This window comes from Octopus bimaculoides, chromosome 1 (assembly GCF_001194135.2).
Source record: "Octopus bimaculoides isolate UCB-OBI-ISO-001 chromosome 1, ASM119413v2, whole genome shotgun sequence".
In the NCBI taxonomy this organism is placed as follows: Eukaryota; Metazoa; Mollusca; class Cephalopoda; order Octopoda; family Octopodidae; genus Octopus; species Octopus bimaculoides.
In genome coordinates, this window is record NC_068981.1 from 35,483,654 (window position 1) to 35,497,624 (window position 13,971).

At 39.2% G+C, this 13,971-nt stretch overlaps 1 protein-coding gene across 4 annotated transcripts in view; it reads left to right on the plus strand.

Moving 5' to 3' along the window:
* Nucleotides 1–13,971, plus strand: part of LOC106878978 (protein Jumonji) — a 203,713-nt gene that overhangs the window by 107,842 nt on the left and 81,900 nt on the right. For all 4 annotated transcript variants that reach the window (XM_052966146.1, XM_014928354.2, XM_014928353.2 and 1 more), the window contains one exon: nucleotides 10,519–10,794. In XM_052966146.1, the coding sequence (XP_052822106.1) occupies nucleotides 10,525–10,794 (270 nt within the window). In that variant the 5' untranslated portion in view covers nucleotides 10,519–10,524. The remainder of the gene's footprint in view (nucleotides 1–10,518; nucleotides 10,795–13,971) is intronic.

Genomic DNA, 13,971 nt, shown 5'->3' on the forward strand with positions numbered 1-13,971 from the left:
ATTTGGGATTGAGTGCCTACACCTGTTCTAATAGCTTAATTTAAAAACAATACAAAAAACTCTCCAGTATGTTAATGTTAAGATCAACTGGTTGAATCACTTAACTGCTACCACCAATGCCACTACTGCTACTACTACCATCATCATCATCATCACTATTACAACTACTACCTACTTTTATTTTTGTCTTAATTGCTATGATAAGTAGAGTCTACTTCATAAAATAAAATAAAAATGAATGATAAAATATATTCCTAAGTACAGTAATAATAGTTTTCTGTGTCTCAAACACAGCATGAATTCTATGAAATTAAGTATATGGAATTATATATATCGTTTAACGCCCGTTTTCCATGCTGGCATGGGTTGGATGGTTTGACTGGGGACTGGCGAGCCAGGAGGCCGCATCAGACTCCAATCTGATCTGGCTGTTTCTACAGCTGGATGCTCTTCCTAATGCCAACCACTCCGAGAGTGTGGTGGGTGCTTTTTATGTGCCACCAGCATGGGAGCTGGTCAGGCGGTACTGGCATCGGTCACATTCGGATGGTGCTTTTTACGTGCCACTGGCATGGGGAGCCAGTCAGGCAGCTCTAGCAGTGACCCACACATGAATGAATAGTGCTTATCGTGTGCCACCAGCACTGGTAACGGCCACAACTGCAATTTCCATTTGATTGTAATTTGATTTGATTTTGATTTACTTGACTCAGTAGCTCTCCTCAAGCACAAAATGTCACCCAACAATTCAAAGGTACTTTTTAAATGGGTTGGTTATGTGACACTGGTGTAGACTACAGCTGTGATCTCACTTTCCTTGCCAGGCCTTCTCAAGCATAACATATCTCCAGAGGTCTCAGTCTTTCATCATTGCCTCTGTGAGGCTCAACGTTTGAAGGTCATGCTTCACCACCTCATCCCATATCTTCCTAGGTCTCCCTCTTCCACATGTTCCTTCCACTGTCCATACGTAGCACATGACCATACCAGCGCAATCGTCTCTCTTGCACAGCACATCTGATGCTTCTTATGTCCAACATTTCTCTCAAGGTGCTTACACTCTCTTGTGTGTGCGCACTACATTACACATCCAGCAGATCATACTAGCTTCATTTCTTTTGAGCCTATGCATGTCTTTAGCAGTCACAGCCCATCTTTCACTGCTGTGAAGCATGGCAGTTCGCACACATGTATTGTACAATCTACCTTTCACTCTGAGTGAGAGGCCCTTTGTCACCAGTAGAGGTAGGAGCTTTCTGAATTTTGCCCAGGCAGTTCTCATTTTAGTGGTGACACTCTCTGAGCACCCCTCCCCACTACAGATTTGGTCACCTAGGTAGTGGAGGCTATCAACTACTTCTAGTTTCTTCCCCTGGCATGTGATGGAATCAGTTTTCTGAGTATCTGCAGTGTTTATTGCCCCTGTGCATCTGCAGCACACAAAAGCTATCTTCCCAGTTAACCTCCCTTTGATGTTACTGCACCTCTTATGTGTCCGTAGCTTACATTGGGTACACTTTATAGAGTTTCTACCTACACCTTTTCTCCAGATTGAGCAGGGCCATCTACCTGAAGGGGTTTGTAATGTGTTCGCCTTCCTACTTACTGTCAAAGGCTTTCTCCAAGTCAACAAAAACCAAGTATAGGGGTTTATCTTTGGCTAGGTATTTCTCCTGCAGTTGCCGTATCAGGGATATAGCATCAGTGGTGCTTCTACCTGGCACAAAACCAAACTGCATCTCATCTAAGCAGACTCTCTCCCTAATTAGTTGGGCTATGACCCTCTCCAAGACCTTCATCACCTGATCCAGCAGTTTGATACCCCTGTAGTTATTTCTATCTAAAGCATCACCTTTACCTTTGTAGCAATTGACTGCTATGCCAGTCATTGGGTATGACTCCTTTGTGAACTACCTGGTTTACAATACAGGTGACTAGGCCATGACCCACATCACCAGATATTTTAAGCATCTCAGCAGTGATTCCTGACTTCATATCCTTAATTGCTTTCCCTGACTTCATATCCTTAATTGCTTTATCTGCCAGGTAGTTGAGGTAGTTGGTCCCTCTACTGTGTCAACATTTGGCAGGCTCTCACCCTCCCATTCATTCTCCACAATCAGCAGCCTTTCATAATGGCTTCTCCAAGCCTCTTTCTTTTCAGAATCATTGAAAGCAAGTGCACCATCATCCATGTGGACACATTTCTCTCCTGTGACATCACAATTTTCTCTCACATACTGTCTTGCAATCCAAAATATATAATTAAAATAAATGTGTAGTAAATAAACAAATGAACATATGCTAAATACACAAGTGAACAGAAAACACAGAAGGTCACCAATTCTTTATCAGTTATTGGCCAGAGGGTCAAACACGATTTCAGCCATTATCGATAATATTGCTTAGACTCTGGAGGCACTGACAGGAAACTTACTTGGAATGGGACCAAAACAACAAAACGAGACAGGCTCGAGACAAGACTGTTAGTGGATGGACAAGGGACAAAACATTAAACAGAATAAAGGCTTAGGGCCACACGATGACAATGATAATACATATACAACAAAAAGCCCTGGGGCTGCAAACAAGACAAAAGTGGGTAACGTGAAGGAGAAATGAAAGCTGTCCTAAAGGACTATAGACATGGGAGGAGTAGAGTGAGGATGTCAGATATATACATATTTATATATTGTTTGTTTTTATGTATAATTATTTTTACAGGGAAAAGTTAAAAGTGACTTTGAAGTTTTGGCTCATTTATCTTTATGAGATAGTCTGACAATAATAAATGAGCCAAAACTTCAAAATCATTGTCAACCATTTTATTGTTTTAAAGTAATGGTTCCCAAAGTGGGCGGTATTGCCCCTCTAGGAGCGGTGGAAAGTTCTAAGGGGGTGTTGAAGTAAAGTGGGGCGATAATTGGGTAACAATTCATGTAAAAAGTGGGGTAGCAATTCTTGTAAAAACAACAAAATAATGGGTTCATTAGGTTAAATTTTATTTGTTAAATACGGTTGCCTCGAATTTGCTTCAGAAAGGTCTATGTTTGTGATGGTTAGTTGGGGTGGGGGCGCTAGGAATGTGACCTGGCAGCCAGTGTTAGTGTGTTTATGTCCCCCATGACTTACAAGTGGAATAGTAAAATGTTATGACAGAACTACCTTGAATTAAGACTACTCACCCAGATGATTTGATGTATTTTGGAAAAGTTGAACAATTATCTGCAGGTTTTATCATGGATAAAGATATGTTTTGATGAGAACTAAGGGGTTCCTCATGGTCAGTGTTCTTGGATATATCATCTTTTAGCTGAGGTTGCTAGAAGATTGACTCAAGGGCCTAGTGTTTTGTGTCAAAGTTTCAAAATGCATCATAAATATTTACTTGAAACTATTTGTGTTCTGAATTCAAATCCTACTGAAGTGGACATGTGTCTGTGTGTGTATGATTTGAGTGCTGCTATTTCTTGTGTTTGAATTACCACATAAAGGCTTCATAATTTGGTTGTTTTATGTGAATAAGAAAATAGTGGTGGGGCGGAGGAACGCTAACCAGGTTCGAATAATTAAGTTTATTGATTTTTAACTAATTACATGCAATACCACAAATTTTAGTGAAGGAGAAGACAATGAAATTGGCCCCTGGAATGATGGGAGGCAAAATTGATCTCAGTAAGGTTTCATTTTATTTATTGCTAATGCCTGAATCTGAATTTGAAACCTGTTAAAAAAAATATTTCACATTCTATCCCTTTCTATTTTTCATCATCACCTCCTTATCTTTCAATTAAGTAGCTCAGATAAGTGGTTTGAAACAAATTTATACTTTAATTTGTGTAAGTGTATGTGTGTATTTTAAATTTCTGAGTCATAACTTCTCTGGTTACTCTAATGTCTTTTGGTTATTTGTTGATGTTGACACCTCTCACTTGCCATGCCTTCATTATATTCTGGCATAACAGCTCCTCTGCCCCACACTTACGAAAAGAAATTCTTTGTTTTATTTATTCTATAAAACTTAGATCATCATCATCATCATCATCGTTTAACGTCCGCTTTCCATGCTAGCATGGGTTGGACGATTTGACTGAGGACTGGTGCAACCGGATGGCCACACCAGGCTCCAATCTAATTTGGCAGAGTTTCTACAGCTGGATGCCCTTCCTAACGCCAACCACTCAAAGAGTGTAGTGGGTGCTTTTTCGTGTCACCCGCACGAAAACGGCCACGCTCGAAATGGTGTCTTTTATGTGCCACCCGCACAAGAGCCAGTCCAGGGGCACTGGCAACGATCTCGCTCGAAAACCCTACAAGGCCAGTCAGGCGGTACTGGCAATGGTCACGCTCAGGATGGTACATCTTATGTGCCACCCGCACAAGAGCCAGTCCAGGGGCACTGGCAACGATCTCACTTGGCTTGCCGGGTCTTCTCACGCACAGCACATTTCCAAAGGTCTCGGTCAGTAGTCATCGCCTTGGTGAGGCCCAATGTTCGAAGGTCTTGCCTCACCACCTCAGCCCAGGTCTGGGAAAATAGAGACATTGAAAGCATCTTTCAAAGGCAATATCCCAAAAGGAATATTGTCTCTTTGAACAGCTAGAAACCACAAATACTACTCATATCAAGAAAACATTGTACTACACAAGTAGTACTTAGCTAGAGCCTTCAAAATGCTTCCAATTGTTCTCCTATCACAGGATCACTCCTGGTGAAAACACATCCTTCACATAACTAGAGTTGCATCCCAATGACTGGCCCTTCCTTTCAAAGTCAAAAGATATTACAGCCTCTGACATTTATCAATACTTCATGAAGTTCAGGTGAGTCCCTCAATGGCATGTTGCTATCACACCTGTGATGGCGCTGCTGTGCAAACAACCACTTGACTGATTGGTATAAAGTCACTCACAAATTTGCACCAGCCTCTGATCCACAGGCATGCAGTCTCCTCTCTTTGCCTTTTCTAAGGCCACCACCATAATGGCTTCTGCTCCTTGGAGTTGAATGGGCTCTTGCCATCTCCGTTCAGTTTCTTGTCACTTCTACCTTCACTCCTACTTGTCACTCTTCATCTCGTTACTCTTAGTATATCCAACTTAAATGCACCACACTAATCATGCCTGATCCTTTCTTTCCAGAATGTCAATGCCACTTCCCTCAAATTATCTCTCTTGTATCTTTTCTGCAGCTATTGATTTATAAAGGTTTGACGTCATCAAAAGCATAAATCTCACCAGTTTGGAGATCCACCTGGTGGATCAATTAAAAAAAAAAAAGGGGTGTGATTTTGTGGGAGATTTCGCTACTATTTCTAGCAGGTCGTGGGACCACATAGAAGATCCTTTATTAGCTGGCTTAGATTCTTCTAAAATGGTTCCTCCATCAGTTAGTATTTTAACTGTTCAGTCGCCTAGACTACCTACTCATTAACTTATAATTCATGTGGCTGAGTGTTCCATAAACACGTGTCCCCGTAATATGATACTCAGGCAGAATCAGAGTAATATTAGGTTACAAGGCCTATCGGTTGTTATAGACGTCCGACGGGTTTCCGCACATTTTCCCTCAGCCCAGTTTCAATCATGCTGTTAGTGACTATAGTAGTGCGACCTATACACTATGAACAGCTGTTATTCAGACAAACACCAGAAAGGTAAACAATATCTACTCTCATGCAAATTTGCATCTCAGGTTTATTTACTTTATAGATCGAACTACTATTGTATGGTTAAATCACATCTGTTATCAGTTTTATATTTACTTCATACACCACGCACGGATGAGTAGGAGTAGGCCTAACATGCCTTTAACAGAGTTCACTCTATTGCAGACATTAGGACTAGATCCCTGGGTCTGGCTGGGTTTCATTCGCATTAATCCCAGTAGAGTGGAAGCCTCTGCGAAAAGATCGTGGTCAGTGTCCTTCTTTCCGTGACTAAAACACACACACACACACACTTATTCACAGAGTTTGTCTACTGTTTCCCTAAGTCGTATATATAGACGGGTCAAAAATATACCTATTTTCCTAAGGACCTACTTGTAAAATCAATCTGTTTTAATAGGTTGTTATTAATTTAAATTTCTTTCCCTGGATGAATAAAATTGTTTTAACTGTGAATCGAAATTGTGTTCATGTCTGTTATCTTGCCGATAATTTACCACTGGTTCTTCGACACTCACCGCTTCTATTTCTTTAGAAAATCTATTTAAGCTACCAAGAAAAGTAAAGAACACAAAAGTGGAAATGTTGAGTTCTTGCATTTATGTCCTCACTCCTAAGATGCACCCACCATTTGCAATAAGTGAAGTAAATTGGCTTCGAAAGGAATCGAAACCAAATATCTCGGTTGCCTTATAGTATTTTCTATGCGAAGTGATATGAGCAAGGGAGGCAAATCGGGATTTCTAACACGTAGATTGTCTCAACTTGGTTGTGTTTATCGCTGTTAATGGATTAACGGCTGGATTTTATTACCATTATTTCCTTTAAAAAATACTAACAAATAATAACTAAACAACGAAATGATCGCTATAACTTTGTATTTCTGTTCAATTTTTGTCACCGGGTCAAACGCTTTAGTTTGACCATTTAGAGGCCATGGACTGACGATGCGTGACGATGTGAATGTTCCGAGTCCTCTCCGCGCCCCGCCTTTCGCGAGAGCGCATTGTTTGACCGTATTTCGCAACAGTTCAGTTAGTTTTTCCTTCTTAATAATTGTTTTGGTAAACCAACACAACCTCCCCCCACCAAATGCTACACAAATGAAATGAATATTAAAATATTTTTTAAAATATTTTCTTTATCACAATATCATCATCATATATATAAACCCCACAGAAATACTGTTCAATGTTTTTCTTCTCAATAAAATAAGTTCTAATTTTTACAACTTAAATGTTCAGAAAAATGAATAGTCTGGGATAAGTAATACCCTGTTACTCATTGTTTTATGGGGATCTTTGAAGATTTCATGTTATAGTCAGTCATATATAAAAAATAATACCAGAGTGTCATTATCCGCTTCTCCCTCTCTCTCCATGGGTAGATTGAAGGGTAAACACAGGATACTAACAAACCCAGTCAATTCTAAAATTTTCAGCATTGCTAGATCAATTACACTGGGTAACAAAAAAACAAAAAAAATGATTGTCTGCTACCCAGACAAATGGTGCTGTACTAAACTAAATCGAGTACTCTGATTCTGAATCTGAACTCAGAATTGCTGTAGCACATCAGGATTTTGAGTTATGTGCATAGTTATATATTAATACTATATTAATATCAGGAATAGTTAATATTTATACACCACGCACAGATGAGTAGGAGTAGGCATAACATGCCTTTAACAGAGTTCACTCTATTGCAGACATTAGGACTAGATCCCTGGGTCTGGCTGGGTTTTATTCACATTAATCCCAGTAAAATGGAAGCCTCTGCAAAAAGATCGTGGTCAGTGTCCTTCTTTCCGTGACTAAAACACACACACACACACACACACACGCACACACACACACACACACACACACACACACTTATTCACAGAGTTTGTCTGCTGTTTCCCTGAGTCTAGGTGACTGTCATGGTACTTAGTATATTTATGTTAAGGGGATATTCACTTTCTTTTTGCTATGTTCAGCTCAGAAATGTTTGAGATACTTGTTCTTGCGCTTATGCATCGTGCTGGTCTTTGGTTATAGGAACCAGCAGTAGTCACTTATCACGTGTGGCTTGAACCAGCTTTGATACCTCGTTTCCATTCTCAGATATGTCCTGGTGGAACCTCTCACCATGTGCATCACTAATGGCACCAAGATTCGTTGGAAAAAAATTGAGATGAGAATGCAAGAAGTGCATTTTAAGAGACATTTGGCATCCCATTCTTTCATTCACTGTTAGCATGTTGTTTATTAAATCAGCATAGTTTTCGGCTCTATGATTTCCAAGAAAATTCTGTACTACTAACCCCAGCCTGACCAAAGCCTTGTGAGTGAATTTGGTGTATGGAAACTATGTGGAAGCTCATCATGTATGTATGCGTATATACATACATGTGTGTGTGTATTTGTCGACCACAACTCCTTGACAGCCAGTATTGGTTTGTTTACATCATCATCATCATCATCATCGTTGTTTAACGTCCGCTTTATATGCTAGCATGGGTTGGATGATTTGACTGAGGACTGGTGGACCAGGTGACTACACCAGGCTCCAATCTGATTTGGCAGAGTTTCTACTGATGAATGCCCTTCCTAGCGCCAACCACTCCGAGAGTGTAGTGGGTGATTCTCCATAATTTAGTGATCCGACAAAAGAGACTGCAAGAACAAGTACCAGCCTTAAAAATAAATTCTGAGACTGATTTGTTTGGTTAAACTCTTTAAAGTGGTGCCCCAGTATGACCATAGTCCTATGATTGGAACAAGTAAGAAGTAAAAGATCTCTTGCTAATTTATTCAATGTGTGCCCTGTTTATTATGACAATAATGCTGTTTTTCAGAAAGATTTGCTTGCTATTTTTAGCAGATCAAGCAATTATATAGAAGCAGTGTTCTACAACCAGTATGCCACTGCACACTGGTGCACCACGAAACAATGCTAGCTGTGCCGCTGTGTAATCTGAATATTACTTTTTTCCCTATACTTTTAGTTATAATTTTAGTTCAGGTGTTCCACTGAATTTTTAAAAGAATATAAGTTTACCACAAGTGAAAAAAGGTTGCAGAGCACTGATATAGAGCAGCAATAGTGATACTCGATTAGCACCAGACCCAAGTTTGCTTCCTAACTATGCAGTTTCAGAGTCTCGAGTTCAGTGCCACTGAATAGCACCTTGGGTCAACCAAAGCCTTGTACTTACATTACAAGGCTTTAGTTGGCCTAAGGTGATGACAACTGAAAGAAGTCCGTCATGTATGATTTGTTTGTGGTTAGTGCTTGTCTGGTATTTAGGAATGCTACTTACTATGCTAGTATCAGACAGTGTGAATGAGTGCTCAACACTGCATTGGTAGATAAGTATTCTTTATTTGTGGATTAACAAAGAGATACAAACACACACTAGCACACCCATACGTGGGTGTGTTTATGTGCATGTTTATGTTTGTGTCTTTTTATGTTGATATTGCTTGATCATTGCAAATGAATGTTATTCATTTCCAATTTTCTGTGAAAACATATGTGGCTATAGGGAAATATTACCATGCTTGTAAACAGGTAAGGATTGGTGACACGAAGGGTATATCTGGTTGTAGAAAATCTGCCTCAATAACTCCATAAGACCCATGAATGATGATGGTGACATTTAGGTAACTTAAATTTCCATTTTAGTCTTAGGGATTAAAGCATTTTTTTACAAAGAGATTTCATCAGTGGGCAGTTTCATATTTGAACAAGGGGGAAATGTCAATTGTGGGTGAAGATTTTCTTATATACTTTCTTATATAGTTTAGACAGTGTCATGTGACAACTTGCTGGGGCAGCCTGCTGGAGCCTAGCAGCAGGTATAAAAAGGGGAATTTGACATGACAATCAGTCAGACGCTGACACTTGTTGATGCTGCATCGAAGAGGCCAGGGAATAGAAGAAAGAAGACATGCACCCAACACCAGAGCTGAAGACACCTCCGAAAGGTGGGGCCCCGCCACGACAAAACGGTAGAGGAGTAGGGGCCGAAACCGGATGTGGTTCCTCCTGATGATGCCTTCAGCTAACTGGATCCTAATCCACCAAGGGAAGGTATGTCGGTAGAAAGTAATTCAACAACGCGGGTTGATGAACCGTAAGACGTGTGGCCAGAACCTCCTGGAAAATAACCATAGCGAGGGACATTCCACAGTTGAATTAGAACAGTCACAAACAGTGAAAGAAGACATGCACCCAACAACAGAGCTGAAGACACCTCCGAAAGGGGGTGACCCGCCACGTCAAAACGGTAGAGGAGTAGGGGCCGAAACCGGACGTGGTTCCTCCTGATGAGGTCTTGAGCTAACTGGATCCTATAAAGGAGCTGTTGTGGTAGCAGACCACGAAACATGGTTGAAATTCCTCCTGATACAGGAGGCTCCTGATACAGGAGGCTCCTACCACTCTGGAATTTGAAACTTCCCACTATTATCTTTTATTGTTTGTGTATCTTTTTTTGTTGTTTTGGTGAGGTGAACTGACTCTTCTGTAGGACACAAGAGTTGAGATATAGACTCAAATCTGCTGTAGATTGTTAAAGCCAGGACAACTGTTTGAGTAGTAATTGCTGTTATGACTCACTGTTTATATAATAACAATTTCTTATATCATTTTATTTTTTAAGTTGTATTCTAGGAAATAAGAATGTCTTTGCTAAATTTACTTTAATTTATAGAAAGTTTCCTTTTTGTTTTTTAACTCATTTTTATTTGTCTCTCAGTTTCTTTCTTTCTTTCTACTTTTTAAAAAAATATTCCAGTCAGTTTTTGCTCACATATGTTACTTAAGTTTCGAATTTCAATTTTTTTCCTTCTTTTTCCTCTAGGAAAGTATGATGACTGGCCGGAAAAAAGTTGCCTTATTACCCACTTCCAGGTGTGATGGTGTATTGCAGCCACAGCAGCAGCATCATCATAATCATCACCATCACCATCATCATCACCACCATCACCACCATCATCACCAGCAACAACTACAACAGCAGCTACCACAGCAGCACAAAAAAGTTGTCATGACTCGGAAGAACCTTGTTGCACCCAAACAGTCTTCTATGGATTCTTCCCTCCTTCGGCCAAAGAGGAATATTCAAGTAAAAAATTTGGTGAGCTTCATTTGTGAATAATTTTTCTAGACATTTAAACATTTAAAAACACACACTTTCTTGTTTGTCTGATTCTTAAAATTTTAATTTCTTACATAAGCATGACGCCTAAGGTTCTTTTTTCTTTTAATGAAAGGGGATTAGGGAAATTAGGATACACATGGTTTCCTCCAAGAGCATTAGTGGTACAGTCCCAATTACAAATGGAAACCAGATTAAAGATTTAGCTTATCAAGAGTTTGTTACTATTCTACAGGTTTAATATTAGTTTCAAATTTTTCCCAGGAGAAGGAGTTAGTCGATTAAATCCTTCCCAGTACTCAACTGGTACTTCTTTTATTGACCCCGAAAGGAGAAAGGCAAGGTTGAACTCAGAATATAAAAACAGTTGAAATGCTGCTGAGAATTTTGCTTGGCATGCTAATTATTCTGCCACCTCACTGCTTTCTACAAGTTTAATATTAAGAATATTAAATTTAATTTCTTAGAATAAGGTTCAGGTTGCTATTATTCCTTTGTAATTGTATTTTAATTCTGTAATCTAAACTGAATACTGTATGCCCTATTTTGATCCCAATTTCTTTGTGAGATGTTAATATAAGTGACTAATGAGTCATTTAGTGAAAGTGTTCAATGTTATAATAAATTATCTAAAGTTAGTTATAATTACAAGATATTTTATTTAGGTTATGAATTGGTAGATTTTGTATCTTGAAAAATTTCTCGAAAGTTATGACTCTTTGCTTAGTTAGGGAGCATGCATATGTGTGTGTTTGAGTGTGTGTATAGATTTCAGATTTTGGCACAATGCCGGCAATTTCAGGGGTAAGTTGATCAAACATCGACCCCAGTGCTCAACTTGTGATTATTTTGTTGACCCTGAAAGGATGAAAGACAAAGTCATCCTCAGTGAATTTGGACCCAGAATGTAAAGATGAACAAAATACTGCTAATCATTCTGCCAGCTTGCTGCCTTATATGGGCTACAGATTAGATGTGTGGTTGGTGCAAGGTCCTAGCCAGATAGAAGATGGTTGATAAGTTCATAAAAGCAGAGAGATAGACTAAGAGTAAGTCTGCTAGAACAGAAGTTAGTCATTGGTATACTTAAGTGATGGAGAAGCAGAAAGTAGAGATTTGCTCATGTCTTGCAACATTAGGATCAGAACCATGAGGTATTCTGTATTGTAAGATTGTGATAGAGAAAAATTGGGTTGAGAATAATAGCAGTCAGTGCATATGTCCTTGCCTTATCATTGATAAAAAGAAGAAAAATCTTATTATGAGAAGTTGCAATAGAGAGAGAGAGAGAGAGCATTTCCCAAGTAAGCTCAACAGAAAGACTAGCTTATGGTTTGACAGCAGGGAAGGCAGGGAAGGATTGCTGGATGTAGTTACTGAGATACTGAAAATATTAAGCATGGAGAGATATGTGCTGCTCATGCACATAGCCAGATGGTGTAGCAGTATCTTCATTGACTGTTACAAGGATAAAGGAGAGACTCTAGTTAGAGTAAGTTACAGAGGTATCAAGTTGATGTCTAGGTTATGAAAGATATTGGAAGAGTCACAGCATAACTAATTAAGATGAGAATTAGTCTGGATAAAATGCAGTTTGGCTTGATGCTGGGAAGAGGCACTTCTAATATTCTCTTCCTCGTAAAACAGTCGGAGAAGTTTTTAATGAGGCATAGTATCTAGCACTCATTGACTTATAAGACTTTGTTCTTAATCTGATGGTCACTAATCTATAGTTAGGTATATGGCAATATAAACTAATGGAGGCTTCATGGAGGCAAAGTGGCTGAGTTCCTTTCGAGTGTTAGGCCTCACAGAGGCAATGACTCAGACCTTTGGCATTATGTTGCGCTTGAGAAGAAGACCCATCAAGCTGAGCAAAATTGCAGTTGTGGCAGATACTGGTGTCATGCAAATTGGCACCCATGCTGGTGGCATGTAAACGCACCCCAGTGTCATGCAAATGGCACATAAAAGCACCCGTTACATTCTCTGAGTAGTTGGCATTAGGAAGGGCATCCAGTCATAGAAAACCATGCCAAATCAGACTGGAGTCTGGTGCAGCCTTCCAGCATGCCAACCCAGTCAAACCGTCCAACCCATGCCAGTATGGATAACGGACATTAAATGATAATGTTGATGATGATGTGTATGTTGGTGTATAGTGAAATGAAATAGATTTAGATTTCAGGCAAGGAAGCCCTACATAGGGAGTACTTGATGTTGGTTTCTTTTCAAAATTTCATATATCAAGAACCCTAGTGCTCCCGTGGGAGTTTACGTATGGGGAAAATTGTTGTTTAATCCCCTTATATTTGTATACCTATAATCAAAAGCATTCTAGCTGTGACTAATCTTTTTGTATTTTTTTCAGGTATTGTGTATCTAGGCTTATATTAACCAATGGGTTTTTCCCTTTTGTATGGCATGCATATGGGCCACAGAAGGGGTGACAAAGTAATATGTATTTAGGTTTATGTGATGTTTGTATTTGTGGAGGAAAGGTGATTTGTTGGATCAGCCCTGGGTTATATTTTTTGTGTTTTTTTGGTGGAAAATGTTAAGTGTTTTATTGTGTGGATGGTTCGCAAGCTACATTTGTACACAAAAGGGAAAGGAGTCATCTTGCCTGTGATGTTAAAAAACAAAAACGCATAACATTGAAAAATTGATCTTCATGGCATTTAAACTCAGAAACAGAGGTACAAATTTAAATACTGTTTGGTATTTTGTCCAGTGCAGTGCATTTTTTTCCTGCAACCTCACTCTAAAAAACAGAATAATAGGCACCCTATATCTTGACTGACACATAAATTACCTTATCAAACCAATTGCTGGCAGAAAATAAATAATAATAGTACTTGTCAGTAACTTTGTCAGTGAACCAGTTTATCCAACAGTAAACTGTGATTCTTAACCCAGAAAATTGTTTAAGTAGAACTTTGATGCTGGCTGAAAAGAAAGCAAGTCATTTCTGTCTAGTCCTCCTTGGTCATATTTATCTTATTTAATTTAGCTGAGGTTAACTATAGTTCACCAGACCAAAAATTCTCATGACCTAGTTACTTACATGTGAGACTAAGGTTTTTAAAAAAATGTTTTTCTTGACCTGAATAATAATGGCAACTGGTGTCCATGTCTTTATATTCTCTCTAACCA